The 25,852-nt window shown below is 44.5% G+C and overlaps 1 protein-coding gene across 1 annotated transcript; it reads left to right on the forward strand.

Annotated features, from left to right (window-relative positions):
• Window positions 1-3,359: 3,359 nt before the first annotated feature.
• On the forward strand, window positions 3,360-18,271 carry LOC139453951 (uncharacterized). The gene is made up of 6 exons (XM_071235394.1): window positions 3,360-3,485; window positions 6,400-6,565; window positions 11,997-12,086; window positions 12,295-12,429; window positions 15,228-15,283; window positions 16,303-18,271. Exons 2-6 carry the CDS (start codon window positions 6,400-6,402, stop codon window positions 16,393-16,395), a joined length of 540 nt encoding a protein of 179 aa, XP_071091495.1. The 5' UTR covers window positions 3,360-3,485; the 3' UTR covers window positions 16,396-18,271.
• The last annotated feature ends 7,581 nt before the right edge of the window (window positions 18,272-25,852 follow it).

Raw genomic sequence — 25,852 nt, forward strand, 5'->3', positions numbered from 1 at the left:
GCAAGGATCGACTGTAAGATCCTGATCATCACCTATCGATGTCTCACAGGGTCAGCTCCATCATACATAGAAGTTTGACGAGAGCATATGTACCAGTTGAATGCCTCAGATCAGCCAGAATCCCATTGCTCATCACACCAGCAGTCAGATTAAATACGTTCATCCACAAATGTTGTTTCCTCCAGCTTCTTTTCGGGACAATCTGCCTCTCACCATCAAGGAATCTTCAACACTAAGCAGCGTTCAGTCAAGTCTAAAACACTCTTGTTCCGGTACATACTATTCCAATTTTAATTGCATATAATGTACTTTGTCTGCAGTTGGGTTATACGTGTGTTCAAGGAGAACCGCATCCCCAACACTACACCTGATTAAGTGTCATCATCATTTGTGTGTGTATATACTAACGGAATAAAACTAACGGTGCTTCATGTTAAGTTCATTCAAAATAAATAATGCATCTTTCAAATTATATTCATAAAGACATCTCGATTTTAAGGTCGTGATTCACAGTTTGCACGTTCATGAACAGGGAATATGTCATCTACAGAAGACGTGTGTACACTAACAGGGAATATGTCATCTACAGAAGACGCTTGTTCGCTTACAGGGAACATGTCATCTACAGAAGACGCTTGTTCATGTACAGGGAATATGTCATCTACAGAAGACGCTTGTTCATGTACAGGGAATATGTCATCTACAGAAGACGCCTGTTCATGTACAGGGAATATGTCATCTACAGAAGACGCTTGTTCACTTACAGGGAACATGTCATCTACAGAAGACGCTTGTTCATGTACAGGGAATATGTCATCTACAGAAGACGCCTGTTCATGTACAGGGAATATGCCATCTACAGAAGACGCTTGTTCACTAACAGGGAATACGTCATCTACAGAAGACGCCTGTTCATGTACAGGGAATATGTCATCTACAGAAGAGGCTTGTTCATGTACAGGGAATATGTCATCTACAGAAGACGCTTGTTCACTAACAGGGAATATGTCATCTACAGAAGACGCTTGTTCACTAACAGGGAATACGTCATCTACAGAAGACGCCTGTTCATGTACAGGGAATACGTCATCTACAGAAGACGCTTGTTCATGTGCGGAAGACGCTTGTTCATATACAGGGAATATGTCATCTACAGAAGAGGCCTGTTCACGTGCAGGGGATATGTCATCTACAGAAGAGGCCTGTTCACGTGCAGGGGATATGTCATCTACAGAAGAGGCCTGTTCACTAACAGGGAACATGTCATCTACAGAAGAGGCCTGTTCACGTGCAGGGGATATGTCATCTACAGAAGACGCTTGTTCATGTACAGGGAATATGTCATCTACAGAAGAGGCCTGTTCATGTACAGGGGATATGTCATCTACAGAAGAGGCCTGTTCATGTACAGGGGATATGTCATCTACAGAAGAGGCCTGTTCACGTGCAGGGGATATGCCATCTACAGAAGACCCTTGTTCATGTACAGGGAATATGTCATCTACAGAAGAGGCCTGTTCACGTGCAGGGGATATGTCATCTACAGAAGACGCTTGTTCATGTACAGGGAATATGTCATCTACAGAAGAGGCCTGTTCACGTGCAGGGGATATGTCATCTACAGAAGACGCTTGTTCATGTACAGGGAATATGTCATCTACAGAAGAGGCCTGTTCACGTGCAGGGGATATGTCATCTACAGAAGACGCTTGTTCATGCACCGGGCTTATGTCATCTCCAAAATACAACTGTTCCTATACAGGGTATATTTCATGTACAGAAGACGCCTATTCCTATACAGGGGGTATGTCATCTACAGAAGAGGCTTGTTCATGTACAGGGTATATGGCATCTACAAAAGACGCCTGTTCCTATACAGGGTATATTTCATCTACAGAAGACCCCTGTTCCTATACAGGGTATATCTCATCTACAGAAGACGCCTGTTCCTATAAAGGTATGTGTTACGTAGCAATCCTCACCGACAATGCCACCTAGCCGTCTTTACTAGTTCTGGTATATTCTTCTGATTGGAGAATATGTCCTGTCTTTAAATTGGTGGAAGTCTACAAATTTGTATCAAATTCTCATGTCTTTCTTCTGCGCCGTTTCATCCTGACCACATGACCTTGTAATGTTTGATTATTGCGTCTAACTTTGTATGAGGAAAACTCGCTAAATACAATGTTTAAACAGGATATTTAAATTCCCAAAAAACACACACAGGATTAACTTTCCTGAATCAATGTTATTCACCATCATCAAAATAAATAATGTCATCTCTCAAAAACAGTATCTAAACATTGTAAGTTTTCCTTGAATGTGCGCATTAATATATGACGTCACAGTGTCAGTGATTACTCCTTCGGACAGTGACAACAATCAACCACCTACCACAAAGTTCCAAATAAAACTTGTTTTTAGACAGTGGTGTAATTGACCGTATAGGAAAAAAGACAATTGCCAGCAGATAACATAGGAAGTTTGTCTTTGATCACCTATCGCGACTATCAGTATTCTTCCCTTAGCGAGAGTTGATAAAGGGCAAACAAATGTCTGAAATGTCACATTTGCCACGTTTGCTTTACCTTATTGGCCAAATCCCAGATTTAAACAGCCAACAAACTCAAGTACGGGAATTGATCTCCAAGATTATCAACACTTATGAAAGGCCTTAGCTTCGCACCTTTTGAACACCAATTTTTGGTATAGACCATTATTTGATGATTATAACAATTATTCTAGTAAAATATTTTGTCCAGGCACCCGATCGTCGACAGACATAGCCTCCGCCATACTTGTTTGTAAACACTGAAAGCAGTAACCAACCTACCTGACCTTCTGTATTTGCATATTTATCCGTACATGCCCCCAATGGATATCGTTTTCAACTTGACCGTTGGCTTTGTCTTACCCTTATATGATAAATAATATCATTAGCAGATTTGGTCATTTGGTCGAGTTTTTAGTTTTCGAAAATTGACGTGGCCTTCGAACAGGTTTATTGTAGTAGGTTTAGTCAGTTCCCCGAATCGACATGTCTTTCAAGAGAGCCTTAGGCGACTGGGCGACTGGGCCACCCGCCCCCCCCCCCCCCCCCCCATACAATCAAGTGGAGCTTAATATATATAGTTGGTCACTTGTTCTTTTTGTGTTCCAAATGAAGACACGGACATATAACACAGCAGTGAATGGAGGTCTACCAGACTGAGAAACACACCCCTATTCTAGCCCGGATCTTAACGCGTCCCCCAATGCAATGCCAGTGTTCACCCATGCCTTTGTCCCCACAACACCCGACTGACAACGATTTACAAAAGACCCCAGTCTATCGCATATCACATGACATTCCAACCAGGAAGTATGTTGAAATGGGGAAACCCAGAATTTGCATCTACTTCCTGCATAAGCTCGCATACCACTTGACGCACACAGGCAGCTAGATCACTTCTGGACGGGCGCCCTGCACGACACCACCTACCACGGTAAGGACACGCCATTACATGGGTACAAGTCGAGACATAACGGGTCCTATTTGGCCGTGTTTAGTATACTGAGAGTTATACACGGAATGATCTCACGCCACCCGAGATGTAATCACACCCATCACTGTTCCAGCGGCTACCCACACCCTGTCACGTGATCATAGTGTAAAGGGTGTGACCTGGGGGCCGTTACTAGGGTTACATGTGGTTCTTGCCTCAACGGCTCCAGGGGTATATTGTTGTTGTTGGGATAAGGGTAAGGGGTAATGTATGGTAAAGGGTACATTTATGGGGATAGGGTAAGGGTATGTATGGCTCGCTATGACTCACACACCCGGTATTCATTCTGTGTCATGTACACATATTCAGAGAAGGAAGTAAATTAGTCGTTTTGTTGTCACAGTATTACCGTACTTACGCTGATACACTTCCAGGTTATAAACTGTATATGTCAGCAGTGATGTGTTACCCTATTGTACGATGACATTCCAATATAACCACAAGCTTCCAGTACACATAATGATCAGTTTCTACAAAGACTGGGCTACTGCGTTTAGTCGAAGTTTATCACCCTTCAACGCTCAGCTATGTCAATCTGGGTATAGTGGAGTGTTGGTTGGTAATCAACTCCACACACTTGGACACGAAGTCATGCGTCAATCAAGTCAGCGAGCCTGACCTCCCGATCCCGTTAGTCTCCTCTTACGACAAGTATAGTCACATTTCTCGGCAAGCATGGGTTGCTAAAGACCTACTCTACCCCGGATCTTCATGGGGCTTCAACATGTAAGGCAGGTTTATGTGTTTGATATGTGTTGTTGAAGCTTGTCTTGCTTCCTGGTGATTCCGGGCCACATCCCCAGAACCACATCTTCCAGCTGCCGATTGATGAGCCGCACCGTGTGACCCAGTTGAGCCCATGTGGACAGGTGCTCGTGCTGTCGCCCGCCGGTCTGCACGGTCAAGGCGTGACGCTGTCAGTACAGTCAGTCGTGATACAGCGGGAACATTGCTGTCTGCGGCGTACAACAACACCCAGACTGTTATCTTGTCTTACGTTACCAGGATGCGTTTCGACACGGACATGACTGCGAGGGTATATGATAGAGCTAATAAGGCGCAGATTACATGGGTTGACGACCTGGTCCACAGTTCAGGGAACTATATCCTTGTGCCGATTGTTTAGTTTGTAGGACCTGTACTGGAGAGACGATGTACAAGCCAAGCATTCGGTCCACCTTAAAATAGATGGACAAGTTGGAGAACGATAAGCCCTTTTATTGTAACTTCTTATGTAGATTTCCTGTCATGTTAAAATGCAAGACGATGAACAAATATTTACAAAACATATAAAAACAAAACAAAAAACAGTTACGATGGAAAGTTATGATAATAAACCACAATTAACATAATCTATACTCTATACATCTATACTCTCAAAATAATCCCGCAAAAGTACTAAAATCGTAAATATCTGACAGTGTTACCGACATCCATAAAAAAAACCACCAAAAATGATTTGGTGATTTTGCATGGATTGGGGTTGATTTGTCTGGGATGAATGGGGTACTGCAGACATTTGGTGAAAAGATGGAAACATTGCAAAAAAACAAAAACCACGTGAGAGCCTGGCGCCGAAACACACCAACATGACATGCACGTGCAACATCACTTGTTGGGCTATAAAAACGTTGGGTTTTCATTTGCATGTCATCACAATCGTACACCCAGGGAACAGCGAAGACATGCCACGACTGACGGAAGCCCAACGCAACAACGCCATCGGCCGACTGCAAACAGGAGAATCATCTTCAGCTGTAGCCAGTTTTTTCAGCGTAGCACCAAACACCATTACAAGACTGTGGAACATTTATCAGACACACGGGGCAACACGTGACCTTCCCAGATCCGGTCGACCACGTATCACTACTAGAAGAACGGGACAGATTCATACAGCTAAGTCACTTATGTGGAAGAACCGCTACGGCGCAAGACGATCAGTTCGAGGTGTCATTTTGACAGACCTGCATCGTCGTTTTAGACGTCAGTGGTGTCAAGGTCAGAGAGTGTGGCCACAACTGCGATGGAGACAAGTTTGGTTTCGTGACGAGTCATGTTTTATACTTCGCTATGCGGATGGTAGATGTCGCGTTTACAGGCGTCGCAGGGAACGTTAGGCACGAAACTGCATACATGAAGTGGACAAATTTGGTGGTGGTAGTGTGATTATGTGGGTAGCCATCTCCTACAATGGTAGAACAGACTTGGTGCAAGTTCTGGGGAATTTAACGGCACAACGTTACACGGATGATATTCTTAGCCTACATGTCCTTCCCATTATGCAACAAACGAACGTCATTTTCCAACGAGACAACGCCCGACCTCACACGACAAGACTGACAACAGCCTTTTTCAGGATTCACAATATCCAGGTCCTGCCATGACTCTCCGGGTCTCCAGATTTAAACCCAGCGAACGTTTATGGGATGTACTGGATCAACGACTGCGAGCAAGTCAGCAACAACCACAGAACCTACGACAGTTGGCACAAGCAGGCACAGTGGGTGAACATTCCCCAGGCCACAATTCGGGATCTGATTGCTTCCATGGGACGACGATGCCAGCCAGTTTCGGACCCTGGTGGCCATACAAGATATTGAGAGCCGATGACCTTCACCCTGAAAATCTACTGATCCACGTGCTCCATATAGAACCTGGGTCCAAGACAATGTTGCGTGTCAATTTTGAACAATCGATTACCATCTGTTGTTTATTTATATGATATATAACATATACATTTAAAATCACTTTTGCAGGGTGTTTTGCAGAGTATATATATATCGAACGCCAAAGAACATAGGGCACGCCATTAATTCCCCTGATGATTCTTATCTGTTAGCATTTATTTTTGCAGATGAAGTCGCTGATCACGCTGACGTTGGTGTTTTTCCTTGCGTTCCTGACGTCGGCGCAAGGCAACCTGTTACTGAAGGAGGCTGTTCGGAACGCGTTCTACGGCTTGTTCAATGGCCGTGACGTCAGGACACAGGTCACTGATGCCGGCCATGTGCAGAGCTGCGGTAAGATCGATGGGTGATATACGGATGCGTGTGCGCGTGCGCGTGTGAGTGCCTTTGCGTATGCGCATTCTTTTGCATGCATGTGACGGTATAGATTTTGTGTTCAAATAAATACAACTTAGCTTGATTTTTGATTATCCATTCATCTCCATCTTTACATTTGATCATGAAGCAAAATCAACATCGTGATTTGAAGCCTGTCCTAGTTATTGAAGACAGTGCTTAAGGCTGATCGGAGGATATGACACTGCCATGTCACTCACAACGGATGTGGTGACGTCCACGATTGACTAGCATGGCATTGTAAGCCTTGGTATCCATACACTCAGTCGTAGGTTGCATGAGGTGCATGCCTGATAAGTCCGGTCGCTTCACATGTGCTGCACATAATAAGTGCCCTGGATTACATAGTGGCCACCTCAACCTGATATAGTGGCAACTGGCAACCTCATCCTAATATAGTGGCAACCTCATCCTAATATAGTGGCAACCTCATACTAATATAGTGGCAACCTCATCCTAATATAGTGGCAACCTCATCCTAATATAGTGGCAACCTCATCCTTATATAGTGGCAACCTTATCCTAATATAGTGGCAACCTCATCCTAATATAGTGGCAACCTCATCCTAATATAGTGGCAACCTTATCCTTATATAGTGGCAACCTCATACTAATATAGTGGCAACCTCATCCTAATATAGTGGCAACCTCATCCTAATATAGTGGCAACCGCAACCTAATATAGTGGCAACTGGCAACCTGATCCTAATATAGTGGCAACCTCATCCTAATATAGTGGCAACTGGCAACCTCATCCTAATATAGTGGCAACCTCATCCTAATATAGTGGCAACTGGCAACCTCAACCTAATATAGTGGCAAATTCATCCTAATATAGTGGCAACTGGCAACCTCATCCTAATATAGTGGCAACCTCAACCTAATATAGTGACAACCTGATCCTAATATCGTGGCAACCTGATCCTAATATAGTGGCAACCTGATCCTAATATAGTGACAACCTTATCCTTATATAGTGGCAACCTCATCCTAATATAGTGGCAACTGGCAACCTCATCCTAATATGGAGGCAACCTCAACCTAACATAGTGACAACCTCATCCTAATATAGTGGCAACCTCATCCTAATATAGTGGCAACCTCATCCTAATATAGTGGCAATCTATTCCTAAAATACTAGCAATCTTATCCTAATATAGTGGCAACCTCATCCTAAAATAGTGGAAAACTTATCCTAAAATAGCAGCAACCTTATCCTAAAACAGTGGCAACCTCATCCTAAAATAGTGGCAACCTCATCCTAATATAGTGGCAACCTTATCTTAATATAGTGGCAATCTCATCCTAATATAGTGGCAACCTCATCCTAATATAGTGGCAACCTCATCCTGAAATAGTGGCAACCTCATCCTAAAATAGTGGCAACCCCATCCTGAAATAGTGGCAACCTCATCCTAATATAGTGGCAACCTCATCCTAATATAGTGGCAACCTCATCCTGAAATAGTGGTAACCTAATCCTAATATAGTTGCAACCCCATCCTGAAATAGTGGCAATCTCATCCTAAAATAGTAACAGCTAGTAAGGACTCTAAACTATTCTGGAGAACACTTCAACAGTGTAATATGTGTCGTGTCATCTCACAGTCAGTATCTCGTCAGCAGTGGATGGATTACTTCATGTCACTCCTGTCTGTGGAACCAGTCAACATCCCCCCCCCCCCCCCCCCCCCCTCCGATATTGATGATGATTTGCTTCCTTCTACAGAACGACCCACTGGAGAAATTAATCAACCAACCATAATATGATTAATGGACAACAAGCCGGTGTCCTTTAAGGGCTCATTACTCCCCTATGTTTTCATTACAAGCTGTGGCTAAAAAATACATTTGTAAGAAAAGTCAGATTTTACTGCCTCTTCTTTGACTTTTCCACGGCATTTGACACTCGAAGACTTGATATTCTCCTGCACTCTTTGTGTGAAGCTGGTATTGAGGGTAAATGTTTGAATACAGTCGCATCAATGCATAATAATGTATCTGCTTATGTTAGAACCCCCAAAGGTATATCTAAGTGTTTTACGTTTAACATTGGCACCCGTCAAGGATGTGTTTTAAGTCCACAAGTATTTATTATATCAATAAACAAGTTATCTCCCCTAAGATAGGGTGGGCAAGGTATCACTGTTACCCCGTCTATGAATGATCTGTGCTCCCTACTGTTTGCTGAAGATGTCTCAGCAAAGTCCATACTGGCATGAAAGTAAATCTGAATAAAACTAAGATTGTTGTGTTTAGAAATGGTCGTCCCTTAAGGTCGTATGAAAAATGGCTTTTTGATGGTGCACCTATAGAATCAGTATCTTTATATAAGTACCTGGGACTTGCATTCACCCGTAAGTTACTCTGGAGCAAAGCTCCGACCTTTATATATTTAAAAGTATTGAAGCATAGGTGATCTTTCTCAATGTGTGAAGCCCACTTCTGGTGTCCCCCGGGGCGGTCGGGTAGCCTAGTGGTTAAAGCGTTCGCTCGTCACGCCGAAGACCCGGGTTCGATTCCCGACATGGGTACAATGTGTGAAGCCCATTTCTGGTGACCCCCGCCGTGATATTGCTGGAATATTGCTAAAAACGGCGTAAAACCATACTCACTCACTCACTCACTCTGGTGTCCCCCGCCGTGATGTTGCTGGAATATTGCTTAAAACGGCGTAAAACCATACTCACTCACTCACTCACTCTCAACATTTGAGAACTTTCTATTCTAGATTTAGCTGTTGCAATTTCAAACTTGTCGTTGAGACTGGCAGATATGAAAATAAATTTTTTAAAGAAGATACTGCAAGCTTTAAGGTTTCAGGAGGATAAACACAACTAAGTTAGGAACAAGATGACATAGAGGTTTCAGGGGGATAAACACGACTAAGTTAGGAACAAGATGACATAGAGGTTTCAGGAGGATAAACACGACTAAGTTAGGAACAAGATGACATAGAGGTTTCAGGGGGATAAACACGACTAAGTTAGGAACAAGATGACATGGAGGTTTCAGGAGGATAAACACAACTAAGGAACAAGATGACATAGAGGTTTCAGGAGGATAAAGACGACTAAGTTAGGAACAAGATGACATGGAGGTTTCAGGAGGATAAACACAACTAAGGAACAAGATGACATAGAGGTTTCAGGAGGATAAACACGACTAAGTTAGGAACAAGATGACATAGAGGTTTCAGGAGGATAAACACAACTAAGTTAGGAACAAGATGACATAGAGGTTTCAGGGGGATAAACACGACTAAGTTAGGAACAAGATGACATAGAGGTTTCAGGGGGATAAACACAACTAAGTTAGGAACAAGATGACATAGAGGTTTCAGGGGGATAAACACGACTAAGTTAGGAACAAGATGACATAGAGGTTTCAGGGGGATAAACACGACTAAGTTAGGAACAAGATGACATAGAGGTTTCAGGAGGATAAACACAACTAAGTTAGGAACAAGATGACATAGAGGTTTCAGGGGGATAAACACGACTAAGTTAGGAACAAGATGACATAGAGGTTTCAGGAGGATAAACACAACTAAGTTAGGAACAAGATGACATAGAGGTTTCAGGAGGATAAACACAACTAAGGAACAAGATGACATAGAGGTTTCAGGAGGATAAACACAACTAAGTTAGGAACAAGATGACATGGAGGTTTCAGGAGGATAAACACAACTAAGTTAGGAACAAGATGACATGGAGGTTTCAGGAGGATAAACACAACTAAGGAACAAGATGACATAGAGGTTTCAGGGGGATAAAGACGACTAAGTTAGGAACAAGATGACATAGAGGTTTCAGGAGGATAAACACAACTAAGTTAGGAACAAGATGACATGGAGGTTTCAGGAGGATAAACACAACTAAGGAACAAGATGACATAGAGGTTTCAGGGGGATAAAGACGACTAAGTTAGGAACAAGATGACATAGAGGTTTCAGGAGGATAAACACAACTAAGTTAGGAACAAGATGACATGGAGGTTTCAGGAGGATAAACACAACTAAGGAACAAGATGACATAGAGGTTTCAGGGGGATAAAGACGACTAAGTTAGGAACAAGATGACATAGAGGTTTCAGGAGGATAAACACAACTAAGTTAGGAACAAGATGACATGGAGGTTTCAGGAGGATAAACACAACTAAGGAACAAGATGACATAGAGGTTTCAGGGGGATAAAGACGACTAAGTTAGGAACAAGATGACATAGAGGTTTCAGGAGGATAAACACAACTAAGTTAGGAACAAGATGACATGGAGGTTTCAGGAGGATAAACACAACTAAGGAACAAGATGACATAGAGGTTTCAGGGGGATAAAGACGACTAAGTTAGGAACAAGATGACATAGAGGTTTCAGGAGGATAAACACAACTAAGTTAGGAACAAGATGACATGGAGGTTTCAGGAGGATAAACACAACTAAGGAACAAGATGACATAGAGGTTTCAGGGGGATAAAGACGACTAAGTTAGGAACAAGATGACATAGAGGTTTCAGGAGGATAAACACAACTAAGTTAGGAACAAGATGACATGGAGGTTTCAGGAGGATAAACACAACTAAGGAACAAGATGACATAGAGGTTTCAGGGGGATAAAGACGACTAAGTTAGGAACAAGATGACATAGAGGTTTCAGGAGGATAAACACAACTAAGTTAGGAACAAGATGACATAGAGGTTTCAGGAGGATAAACACAACTAAGGAACAAGATGACATAGAGGTTTCAGGGGGATAAAGACGACTAAGTTAGGAACAAGATGACATAGAGGTTTCAGGAGGATAAACACAACTAAGTTAGGAACAAGATGACATGGAGGTTTCAGGAGGATAAACACAACTAAGGAACAAGATGACATAGAGGTTTCAGGGGGATAAACACGACTAAGTTAGGAACAAGATGACATAGAGGTTTCAGGAGGATAAACACGAACAGGGTTGGGTACTGGAAGATAAAGAGGTTTCAGGAGTATAAAAACGACTAGGGTTAGGGATCAGAAGACGTCCAGTATTGATTCAAACAAGTCACTCTAGGACAGGGGGGCACGGGTGGCCCAGTCGTCTAACGCGCCGCGATTCGCTGTGCAGAGTTGCGTCTCTTGGGCACGCCAGAAACCTACGATCATGAGTTCGAATCCCGGTTCGCCCCGATTATGTTTCTAGGTTTGTCAGCAGCATACCCGTGCCCGTGGGTTTCACCGAAGTGGTAAACGTCTGAGACCTGCATCACTTCGGGCTTTCCTCCCACATTCAGCTGATACACCGTGATATAACTGGAATACTGTTAAAAGCGGCTTTAAACCCATCTCACTCACTCACTCATTCTAGGACACTATCCCGTTACATTCCAGGCCCACCTGATGCTAATTTCTCTGTGTCGTGGGAGCCCAAGATTCTCGACCCCGAGGGCAGCATCGTTGTCAACTACACCTATAAAGTCCGTAAGTACCATCCGCAACGCCCAAGTAAGACTCTTGTTCATGTGATTTGATGTCAATCATTTCCATGCAGGGTTAACGCCAGACGTTGGTAACGTATCAGGGCAAAGGAAACTGCCTTCATATTCGTATCCAGGTTCGTTTTTATGTTGTTTCAAGGTTTGTCAGCACCATCCCATTAATTCATGTTTGTATACCCATTATGTTTAAGCTCACGACTTCAAACAGGGAACAGCTGACGTGGCACTGTACTTCAACAAGATAAAAAACCCTATCTTTGACGACACATTCCCTCTCTCCTGTAAGGACATAAAAAAATACTTCCACTGCCCTTTCATGGCCGGACGTAAGTATTCATTAATATCACTTTTTTTCGTTACTCAAAATGAGAGTTCTAAATTTCGAATCTTTTGTAAAAAAATGACTATTTGCATATTAATGAATGTCATCAACTTAGTTTAAATTTATCAAATGCGTATGTATCTTGAATATGTATCTTTTACAAGAGGGCGGTAATCCTCTCTATACATACGTTATTGAGCGCCTTTCAGAGGTCCTGTGTTTGGGTTTTGAAACCACGAAGTGTGAAGGCAGCAGGGGTGGGTAAATGAGTGATTGAATGAGGATGGTGGGTAAATGAGTGATTGAATGAGGGTGGGTGGGTAAATGAATGAGGGTGGGTGGGTAAATTAATGTTTGAATGAGGGTGGGTGGGTAAAAAAGTGATAGAATGAGGGTGGGTGGGTAAATGAGTGATTGAATGAGGATGGTGGGTAAATGAGTGATTGAATGAGGATGGGTGGGTAAAAAAGTGATTGAATGAGGGTGGGTGGGTAAATGAGTGATTGAATGAGGATGGTTGGTAAATGAGTTATTGAATGAGGGTGGGTGGGTGAATTAGTGATTGTATGAGGGTGGGTGGGTAAATGAGTGATTGAATGAGGGTGGGTGGGTGAATTAGTGATTGAATGAGGGTGGGTGGGTGAATTAGTGATTGAATGAGGATGGGTGGGTAAATGAGTGATTGAATGAGGGTGGGTGGGTGAATTAGTGATTGTATGAGGGTGGGTGGGTAAATGAGTTATTGAATGAGGGTGGGTGGGTGAATTAGTGATTGTATGAGGGTGGGTGGGTAAATGAGTGATTGGATGAGGGTGGTGGGTAAATGAGTGATTGAATGAGGGTGGGTGGGTAAAAAAGTGATAGAATGAGGGTGGGTGGGTAAATGAGTGATTGTATGAGGATGGGTGGGTAAAAAAGTGATTGAATGAGGGTGGGTGGGTAAATGAGTGATTGTATGAGGTTGGGTGGGTAAATGAGTGATTGAATGAGGATGGATGGGTAAATGAGTGATTGTATGAGGTTGGGTGGGTAAATGAGTGATTGAATGAGGATGGGTGGGTAAATGAGTGATTGTATGAGGGTGGGTGGGTAAATGAGTGATTGAATGAGGGTGGGTGGGTAAATGAGTGATTGAATGAGGATGGTTGGTAAATGAGTTATTGAATGAGGGTGGGTGGGTAAATGAGTGATTGTATGAGGGTGGGTGGGTAAATGAGTGATTGAATGAGGGTGGGTGGGTGAATTAGTGATTGAATGAGGGTGGGTGGGTAAATGAGTGATTGTATGAGGGTGGGTGGGTAAATGAGTGATTGAATGAGGATGGGTGGGTAAAAAAGTGATTGAATGAGGGTGGGTGGGTAAATGAGTGATTGAATGAGGATGGTTGGTAAATGAGTTATTGAATGAGGGTGGGTGGGTGAATTAGTGATTGTATGAGGGTGGTGGGTAAATGAGTGATTGGATGAGGGTGGGTGGGTAAATGAGAGATTGAATGAGGGTGGGTGGGTAAATGAGTGATTGAATGAGGGTGGTGGGTAAATTAATGATTGAATGAGGATGGTGGGTAAATGAGTGATTGTATGAGGGTGGGTGGGTAAATGAGTGATTGAATGAAGGTGGGTGGGTAAATGAGTGATTGAATGAGGGTGGGTGGGTAAATGAGTGATTGAATGAGGATGGTGGGTAAATGAACGATTGAATGAGGGTGGGTGGGTAAATGAGTGATTGAATGAGGGTGGGTGGGTGGGTAAATGAGTGATTGAATGAGGGCAGGTGGGTAGATGAGTGATTGAATGAGGATGGGTGGGTAAATGAGTGATTGAATGAGGGTGGGTGGGTAAATGAGTGATTGAATGAGGGCAGGTGGGTAAATGAGTGATTGAATGAGGGCAGGTGGGTAAATGAGTGATTGAATGAGGGCAGGTGGGTAGATGAGTGATTGAATGAGGATGGGTGGGTAAATGAGTGATTGAATGAGGGTGGGTGGGTAAATGAGTGATTGAATGAGGACAGGTGGGTAAATGAGTGATTGAATGAGAGTGGGTGGGTAAATGAGTGATTGAATGAGGGCAGGTGGGTAAATGAGTGATTGAATGAGGATGGGTGGGTAAATGAGTGATTGAATGAGGGTGGGTGGGTAAATGAGTGATTGAATGAGGATGGTTGGTAAATGAGTGATTGAATGAGAGTGGGTGGGTAAATGAGTGATTGAATGAGGGCAGGTGGGTAAATGAGTGATTGAATGAGGATGGGTGGGTAAATGAGTGATTGAATGAGGGTGGGTGGGTAAATGAGTGATTGAATGAGGATGGTTGGTAAATGAGTGATTGAATGAGAGTGGGTGGGTAAATGAGTGATTGAATGAGGGCAGGTGGGTAAATGAGTGATTGAATGAGGATGGGTGGGTAAATGAGTGATTGAATGAGGGTGGGTGGGTAAATGAGTGATTGAATGAGGGTGGTGGGTAAATGAGTGATTGAATGAGGGTGGGTGGGTGGGTAAATGAGTGATTGAATGAGGGTGGGTAGGTAAATTAGTGTGAGAGTGAGTGATTGAGTGTGGGTTTGTGGATGGGCGAGTGATTGATTGATACACATTATAGTAATATTCAGAAATATCACGACCGGGGCCCACAAGGCATCTACCACAGTGCCCATGTATGGAAACGAACCCAGATCTTCTGTGCGAATCGATACCCACTAGGCTACCCAACTAGCGACTTTCTCCTGATGTTTCATTAAGTATTTAAATGCATTTACTATGCATTTGTGATTCTATAATGTTCAGTTCTTGATTTTACAGCGACTATCCATGGAAGCTACCCCTACTCTAACCTGCTCATCCTCAAAGGTTATGATGTACGTATATTTGTTACTGAAGGCGGCGTATTGTCGCATCAGCATGTTTGCGGTCATATTAATTAGGGGATGAATTCCCTTATAAAGCTCAGTCATTCAAATCATGCTGCTACACAGAACTTCTAGGGTGAGTGAGTGAGATTGTTGTTTAACGCCCTAACTCATCAGTGTTCTAGCTATATGACAGAAGTGAGTAAATAATCAAGTCTGGACCAGACAATTAGTGATTGACATCATGATCATCACAATCGAGATACAATGACATGCATCAACCAAGTCAGCGAGCCTGACCACCCGATCCCGTCAGTGGCCTCTTACGACAAGCATGGTTGCTGAAGAACAATTCTATCATTTAACAATGATTGAACCCTAAAACCACATTTACCATTAATATGGACAACCCATCATCTCATTGCATGTCTCGATTCTTCTGCCAATGTCCAAAGATGATGCTTGTTAGATCGTGGTTTCATTGCCTTTAGTCTGAGGAAACCACTTGAATAATGAACGACGGGCGAGTATAAACGATTTTATCCTGGTTGTCCACTTAAAGTGGGGCGATCGGGTAGCCGAGTGGTTAAAGCGTTCGCTCGTCACGCCGAAGACCCGGGTTCGATTCCCCACATGAGTATACTGTGTGAAGCCCATGTCTGGTTCCCCTGCCGTGGTATATTGCGGGAATATTGCTTAATGCAGCGTAAAACCATACTCTCACTCACTCACTCCACTTAAAGTGTCAGGATCAGCTGACCTGGAAACAAAGGGTTGAAGTCGATATAACAATTGTCTGACATAAAATTTAATAACAATTGAACTTAATAACACTTCAATAACAATTGAACAATTGACTAACAATTGACCCCCGCCATATATTACACATTGTAGTGTAGCATAGGAGTCGTTCCGAGATTGTGTTCATTCATTGGAACTTCGTTGGCGATAAATGGATTCACCCAGAACGTAAGCCCACTCGATACTGACATCTGTGATTGGTTAAAGTGGAACGTGTTCTGTTCCAGGGGGTGTACAAAGCCAAAGTGAATATCAAGAATCAGGACGGAAAGGTGATGATCTGCGCCATCGCTGTGGTGGAGATCAGAGGCAAAGACTAAGACAACCCTCATCTGCCGTTACTTTCCCTGAAGACCGATCTCAACTTGAACTCAAATTTAAGATAGAAACTTCAAATTCTCTCTTTTAAGATAGAAACTTCAAATTCTCGCTTTTAAGATAGAAACTTCAAATTCTCGCTTTTAAGATAGAAAATTCAGACTGACGTCCCTTATAACAAGGAAGCAAGTACCTGCCGTCAGTACCTTCCCGCGATATTTGTTACTTGTGTGACCAGGTTTCCACTCAGTGAGATGTTTCATCAACGTGATCCCGCCCAATCAACACCAGAATGAAAGAGCACAAAACCTCCATCATTAAATCCGATAGTAAATCAGCCATCTCGGACCATATCAGCAACAGTCCTAATCACAACATCAACTCGGACAACGTCCAACTCCTCTCCAACAACCTCCATGATTTCAGTAAAAGAATACTAACAGAAGCAGTCCACATTCGCCGCCAAAAGCCATCAATCACCAACTCATCAAGCAATAATCACTTATCCTGTTTAATTGGCTTCATGTCCCTATTGGCTTCCACCTGTGTGTTATCAGTCCATCATGTTGTGACAGTATTATCCCTTTGTTGTCACACCTACCTATGTTATCCCACTCATGTATGCTATTAATGTTACTGTTAATCCTCTACTGTCAATCCTCCACCTACTATATATATTATATACATATGAATGAAATACGGGAATTTATCACTGACGATAGATCAAGATATCAGTCACTGGTGATAAACGAGGTGCCGGAACTACTTTCTCCTGAATCAAAACATTGCGTTTACGTCAGATGCCGACTGTCTCAACAGCAGGTGCATAACTTCTCTTCAACTGACCACAGGAACTGTTTGACGTGTCTGATGTCTGGAAATAACATCTATGGCAATGTTAATATCACTCTTGCGCCGGACATGCTTCGCCAGACATTAGGCACAACTGGCGACAGCGAGACGTACTGCCGAGGCGAGAAGCGCCCGCTTGAATTTTCCGAGAACAGAACTTTCCTAATTTAATTCATGAGAGCAAGCAACAATGTTTCAGTTAAAATGTTCGGGGTTCTATAACTGCGTCACTCGTGAAAATATTAGACTCTCCCCACTTCACTCGATGAGATAAAAGTGGTATTTGAAAAAACACATTAAATAGCCTCTATATATTCTGTACTATGTCCCTCATTCAGCCTTGCTTGACAACAGTATTTATAAGGATCTATACTGAAACGTCGCTTTTTAAGAAGTTGTTATCAATACAATTGTGTCTACCTTGTCATTCGTCAACTTATTATGCCCCGCCCAACAAATTTGGCGGGGATATAGAAACGGGCTCCGTCCGTCCGTCCGTCTGTCCATCCTTACGTCCGCCCGTACGTCTATCCGTCCGTCACGTTTCGTTTCCGGAGCATAACTCATAAACCGTTCAATATTTTTTCATCAAATTTTGCAGGTTTGTCAGGTACATGCTGAACTGGTGCCTTTTGCTATTTAGAAATTTTAGAATTTTTATTTTTTTACGTTTCCATGGCAACAAGATGGACTTAGGTTCTGTGAGGGTAGGGTTCGTTTCCGGAACATAACTCATAAACCGTTCAATATTTTTTCATCAAACTTTGCAGGTTTGTCAGGTACATGCTGAACTGGTGCCTTTTGCTATAAAGAAATTTTAGAAGTTTTTATATTTTACGTTTCAATGGCAGCAAGATGAACTTAGGTTCCAAACTCTTCTTTTGTTTTACAATTTTCACCTCGGTTAAATAAGGTCAGGGTTTGTTTAGATTTAATTATGTGATAAATTCTGCAACGGGGGCGGGGGATATAGCCACGTTACTGTCAAACTCTTGTTAGTAATGCCTATCTAACAATTTAGGGTTGATAAGAATAAAAATTTACATACAAAATGAATTTATCATTTACAATGATAACAAGAATCATTGTTTTGACTCGTTTGAAGTCACACAATACCCTACATGTACAATAGGTCTTCAGCAACCTTGCCCTAAAAGGAGACTATGCTTGTCGTAAGAGGCGACTAACCGGATCAGGTGGTCAGGCTCGCTGACTTGGTTGATGCATGTCATCGTATCCCACTTGCTTGGGATCAATCACTGGATTGTCTGGTCCAGACTCGATTAATTACACAGACCGCCGCCATATACCTGGAATATTGCTGGAGTCGGCGTTAAACAACAAACAAACAAACATGTACAATTGTAGAAATGTGAGGGTTGAATCGTCTCAATCAATGATCGAAGCAAGTGAATCCAGTCCAATTGTTTGACGTCTTCGCTGGTCTGCTAACACTAAGGACATAACTTCTTCATTTATTTCGTAACACACTGCTTAATACGCACGCAGAGGCACGTGATATGCCGATCTCATTTTAAATATATGGAAACTTTCCATAACCGTGAGGGAGTTCTGCATAAACCAGAGTCCATAGTACGATTCCGACTAGAGCAAGACCATGTGTGTATGAACCACAAATGAAATAGTGATGTAAGTGAGGTAACGGGTGAGCCTGGCACTCATCACAAACACACGCAAAGGCAAGGTGATTACTCACCTGAACAACCACGGAGGCATATGGTAGACAAATTGAGAATTGTGGACTTTACATGATGTCATGTAGTTAAATCCACAAACACTTAAGTCAATTGAGCAAATTGTTTTTCTGTGACAAGTCAGAAATGCGCAGTGGTGTGTGATCCTTAGAAAATGGACAAACGTGAGAAACTCGCCGTGATCAGGTACCTGCAACTCTAGGGAATAAACAGCAGTACAGTGCAACACTCGGGAATAAACAACAGTACAGTGCAACACTCGGGAATAAACAACAGTACACTGCAACACTCGGGAATAAACAGCAGTACAGTGCAACACTCGGGAATAAACAGCAGTACAGTGCAACACTCGGGAATAAACAACAGTACAGTGCAACACTCGGGAATAAACAACAGTACAGTGCAACACTCGGGAATAAACAGCAGTACAGTGCAACACTCGGGAATAAACAACAGTACAGTGAAACACTCGGGAATAAACAGCAGTAAAGTGCAACACTCGGGAATAAACAGCAGTACAGTGCAACACTCGGGAATAAACAACAGTACAGTGCAACACTCGGGAATAAACAACAGTACAGTGCAACACTCGGGAATAAACAGCAGTACAGTGCAACACTCGGGAATAAACAACAGTACAGTGCAACACTCGGGAATAAACAGCAGCACAGTGCAACACTCGGGAATAAACAGCAGTACAACAGAAGGAATAAACAACAGCACTCCACTACGAAATATACATCATCACAGCACCAGGTGATATACAACGGCGCCTCACCGCGGGGATACACAAGAGCACAGCACCAAGGGGATACACAACAGTGCAGCACCAAGGGGTACAGTGCAGCACCAAGGGGTAACAGTGCAGCACCAAGGGGTAACAGTGCAGCACCAAGGGGTACAGTGCAGCACCAAGGGGTACAGTGCAGCACCAAGGGGTAACAGTGCAGCACCAAGGGGTAACAGTGCAGCACCAAGAGGGTACACAACACTGCAGCACCAAGGGGTAACAGTGCAGCACCAAGGGGTAACAGTGCAGCACCAAGGGGTACAGTGCAGCACCAAGGGGTAACAGTGCAGCACCAAGGGGTAACAGTGCAGCACCAAGGGGTACAGTGCAGCACCAAGGGGTAACAGTGCAGCACCAAGGGGGTACACAACAGTGCAGCACCAAGGGGGTACACAACAGTGCAGCACCAAGGGAAACAGTGCAGCACCAAGGGGTACACAACAGTGCAGCACCAAGGGGGTACACAACAGTGCAGCACCAAGGGAAACAGTGCAGCACCAAGGGGTAACAGTGCAGCACCAAGGGGTACACAACAGTGCAGCACCAAGAGGGTACACAACAGTGCAGCACCAAGGGGGTACACAACAGTGCAGCACCAAGGGGGTACACATCAGTGCAGCACCAAGGGTACACAACAGTGTAGCACCAAGAGGGTACACAACAGTGCAGCACCAAGGGGTAACAGTGCAGCACCAAGGGGTAACAGTGCAGCACCAAGGGGTAACAGTGCAGCACCAAGGGGTAACAGTGCAGCACCAAGGGGTAACAGTGCAGCACCAAGGGGGTACACAACAGTGCAGCACCAAGGGGGTACACAACAGTGCAGCACCAAGGGAAACAGTGCAGCACCAAGGGGTACACAACAGTGCAGCACCAAGGGGGTACACAACAGTGCAGCACCAAGGGAAACAGTGCAGCACCAAGGGGTAACAGTGCAGCACCAAGGGGTACACAACAGTGCAGCACCAAGAGGGTACACAACAGTGCAGCACCAAGGGGGTACACAACAGTGCAGCACCAAGGGGGTACACATCAGTGCAGCACCAAGGGGGTACACAACAGTGCAGCACCAAGGGAAACAGTGCAGCACCAAGGGGTAACAGTGCAGCACCAAGGGGTACACAACAGTGCAGCACCAAGGGGGTACACAACAGTGCAGCACCAAGGGAAACAGTGCAGCACCAAGGGGTAACAGTGCAGCACCAAGGGGTACACAACAGTGCAGCACCAAGAGGGTACACAACAGTGCAGCACCAAGGGGGTACACAACAGTGCAGCACCAAGGGGGTACACATCAGTGCAGCACCAAGGGGGTACACAACAGTGCAGCACCAAGGGGGTACACAACAGTGCAGCACCAAGGGGTAACAGTGCAGCACCAAGGGGGTACACAACAGTGCAGCACCAAGGGGGTACACAACAGTGCAGCACCAAGGGAAACAGTGCAGCACCAAGGGGTAACAGTGCAGCACCAAGGGGTACACAACAGTGCAGCACCAAGGGGGTACACAACAGTGCAGCACCAAGGGAAACAGTGCAGCACCAAGGGGTAACAGTGCAGCACCAAGGGGTACACAACAGTGCAGCACCAAGAGGGTACACAACAGTGCAGCACCAAGGGGGTACACAACAGTGCAGCACCAAGGGGGTACACATCAGTGCAGCACCAAGGGGGTACACAACAGTGCAGCACCAAGGGGGTACACAACAGTGCAGCACCAAGGGGTAACAGTGCAGCACCAAGGGGGTACACAACAGTGCAGCACCAAGGGGGTACACAACAGTGCAGCACCAAGGGGGTACACAACAGTGCAGCACCAAGGGAAACAGTGCAGCACCAAGGGGTACACAACAGTGCAGCACCAAGGGGGTACACAACAGTGCAGCACCAAGGGAAACAGTGCAGCACCAAGGGGTAACAGTGCAGCACCAAGGGGTACACAACAGTGCAGCACCAAGAGGGTACACAACAGTGCAGCACCAAGGGGGTACACAACAGTGCAGCACCAAGGGGGTACACATCAGTGCAGCACCAAGGGGGTACACAACAGTGCAGCACCAAGAGGGTACACAACAGTGCAGCACCAAGGGGGTACACAACAGTGCAGCACCAAGGGGGTACACATCAGTGCAGCACCAAGGGGGTACACAACAGTGCAGCACCAAGAGGGTACACAACAGTGCAGCACCAAGGGTACACAACAGTGCAGCACCAAGAGGGTACACAACAGTGCAGCACCAAGAGGGTACACAACAGTGTAGCACCAAGGGTACACAACAGTGCAGCACCAAGAGGGTACACAACAGTGCAGTACCAAGGGTACACAACAGTGTAGCACCAAGAGTACACAACAGTGCAGCACCAAGAGGGTACACAACAGTGCAGGACCAAGGGTACACAACAGTGCAGCACCAAGGGGGTACACAACAGTGCAGCACCAATAGGGTACACAACAGTGCAGCACCAAGGGTACACAACAGTGCAGCACCAAGGCGGTACACAACAGTGCAGCACCAAGGGGGTACACAACAGTGCAGCACCAAGGGGGTACACAACAGTGCAGCACCAAGGGGGTACACAACAGTGCAGCACCAAGGGGACACAACAGTGCAGCACCAAAGGGTAACAATGCAGCACCAAGGGGGTAACAATGCAGCACCAAGGGGGTAACAATGCAGCACCAAGGGGGTAACAATGCAGCACCAAGAGGGTACACAACAGTGCAGCACCAAGGGTACACAACAGTGCAGCACCAAGGGTACACAACAGTGCAGCACCAATAGGATACACAACAGTGCAGCACCAATAGGGTACACAACAGTGCAGCACCAATAGGGTACACAACAGTGCAGCACCAAGGGTACACAACAGTGCAGCACCAAGGGGTACAGTGCAGCACCAAGGGGGTACACATCAGTGCAGCACCAAGGGAGTACACAACAGTGCAGCACCAATAGGGTACACAATAGTGCAGCACCAAGGGTACACAACAGTGCAGCACCAATAGGGTACACAACAGTGCAGCACCAATAGGGTACACAACAGTGCAGCACCAATAGGGTACACAACAGTGCAGCACTAAGGGGGTACACAACAGTGCAGCACCAAGAGTACACAACAGTGCAGCACCACGGGTACACAACAGTTAAGCACCAAGGAGGTACACAACAGTGCAGCACCAAGGGGGTACACAACAGTATAGCACCAAGGGGACACAACAGTGCAGCACCAAGGCGGTACACAACAGTGCAGCACCAAGGGGGTACACAACAGTGCAACACCAAGGGCGTACACACCAGTGTAGCACCAAGGGGTACACACCAGTGCAGCACCAAGGGGTACACAACAGTGCAGCACCAAGGGGGTACACAACAGTGCAGCACCAAGGCGGTACACAACAGTGCAGCACCAAGGGGGTACACAACAGTGCAACACCAAGGGCGTACACACCAGTGTAGCACCAAGGGGTACACACCAGTGCAGCACCAAGGGGTACACAACAGTGCAGCACCAAGGGGGTACACAACAATGCAGCACCAAGGGGTAACAGTGCAGCACCAAGGGGGTACCATACTAGAAAATATGAATATTCCACAGTACAACACTAGAAAATATGAATATTCCACAGTACAAGACTAGAAAATGCTTCCCTTTCCTATGCTATCGTCACGAGGTGGGCACCAAGCGTGAGCGGGGAGAGTGTTGAAGACGACTCTGTCGCTTGAGCAAGAACAAGGATGATCCAGAGATCATGAGGATGGCAGACTGGCGAATGAATGAGCCTCCAAATGCTAGTTCCGTGTGCATTTCCCAGGAGAGAGTACATTTCATTATCTCAGACACTTTAGCAAAGAAGGAAGGATCATCCCTAAAGCCTATGACATATGATCAACAACACACCAGGCACAACACAACACACCGGGTCTCGTAATAATCTAGCTCTGTTTGAAGCTGATTCAGAAAGGTTATTGCAATGATTTTTGACAGGATAATACCTGGGTTCACCTGATCATAAACATCACCACCACCAAAGACGGCAAAGACTGTCCCGGCAGCTGTAGAGTGAGTATGGTTTTACGCCGCTTTTGGCAATATTCCAGCGATATCTCGGCGGGGGACACCAGAAATGGGCTTCACACATTGTAACCATGTCTGTAATCGAACCCGTATCTGAAGCGTGACAAGTGAACGCTTTAACCACTACTCGACCGCCCCCGTCAGCTGGAGAGGGTATAGCCTCTGCGTTCTGGGATGGTGTCAACTTGGTGGGCTATCTTCCACAAGGCCAGACAATACACAGTCGTCAAGGGCGCAGCAATTCCACGTGCAGAGTTGCGTCCTTTGGGACTCGAGAAACCTATGATTGTGGGTTTGAATCCCTGATAGCCCTGATTATGTTTCTAGATTTGTCAGCTTCATAGCCCTGCTTGTGGGTATCACCGAAGTGGTAAACGTCTAAGACCTGCATCACTTCGGGCTTTCCTCACACATTAAGATGGCACGCCGCGATATGACTGGAATACTGTTCACAGCGGCGTTAAACTCAAGTATCACTCAATCCAAGAATTGCTGAATACCAGGATTCGTAAATCCTTTTTTTATCCGATGATTTCTTAATCACGTGATCTTTTATGATGCGTTATCCTGTAAAACCTGTGATTGCTTAATCCCAATAATTCTTAATCATAGTATTGATATGACAAATGATGTTTGAAAACATCAACAAATCTCACACGAGATTATCCAATCACAGCTGCCATGCAGATCTCTCAATCTACATTCAGTCTTTCTCTTCGAAAGCTGCTGGCCGAACGACTGATTCGGATTTGGTGTAGTAGCAGAAATCCTATAGGCTGGCGCCAGCACCCTCAGTCTTGCTCAAACCTGTTTATAATATAATATCCATTCCTTCAATGAAAGTAGTGGTGATATTGTTAACAACAGAAGTAAGAACTTTACCCAAGCATCTTACAAGTGTTCATGGAAGTGGTTTGTAACTTGTTTGGTAACTAAGGCTTACCCTTCTTATAAACTGTCTTAATTACACCCCATTTAACCATTTAACCAATCCAGTATGACACATAATATCGGGCAATTTAACCTAAACAGTCATCTTTTTAAGTCTTTGAAAGGCATTTGGAAGTGATTCATATAGGGGAGACAACTGATGGATGTCAACCTCTTAATTGTGAGGAACACAACGTTTCGGAGTATACGCTTACTCCTTCATCACGTGATGAATGTCATGAGGCAGAGAGCATATATATATATATATATATATATATATATATATATATATATATATATATATATATATATATATATATATATACATGTAAGAAAAACAACAGTAATAACATAACCAAAGGTGGGATCTTTTTTTGGCCTGATAATGCCGTTGCATGCAAGGTTAAATTTTAAATCACTCACTCACTCCATTTTTCCCCGACCCAAGCCGAGCCGGCGAAACCCGTTTTTCTTTTTTAATAACATTATTCTATTATCTCGCAAATGTATCTTTGAGTTTCTGAATTGAACCGATTTTTATCCGAATGCATAGGGTAAAGGGAAGTAACTCATTTCGTTCACGAGTTTTGCTAACTCGGGGGACACAGGCTCTCACACAGGCTACATCGCACCATATGCCCCTCGACCATAGAGATTGGTTGACAACTATTTATGTATTTAAGTGTGAATCCCGACGAGAGTGTAAAACATTAGTTTCAACAAAGGAAGTTTCCCCTGTTGTCATGGTACTGTCACTTACATCTGATTGAGTGATTGAGTGAGTGATTGAGTGAGTGAGTGAGTGAGTGAGTGAGTGAGTGAGTGAGTTGGGTTTAACGCCGCTTTTAACAGCATTCTGATATATCACGGCATGCCCGGTCCCTCAAAGCCCCCCCCCCCCCCCCCCCCCCCCCCCCCCAAAATCTGACCAATTCATGACTCCAGCTACAAATAAAAGAGCAATATGAGAGCATATGTCACGTGACATGAGAGGGATGTAGAGGGGAATTCCCTATAATAATATTGTAGGGAATTCCCCTTTACATCCATGTATGTTGCTATTCAGAGCTGTAGGGCATATACACCGCACCTAC

Source organism: Haliotis cracherodii, unplaced genomic scaffold, assembly GCF_022045235.1.
Source record: "Haliotis cracherodii isolate W230 unplaced genomic scaffold, xgHalCrac1.p SCAF_10, whole genome shotgun sequence".
In the NCBI taxonomy this organism is placed as follows: domain Eukaryota; kingdom Metazoa; phylum Mollusca; class Gastropoda; order Lepetellida; family Haliotidae; genus Haliotis; species Haliotis cracherodii.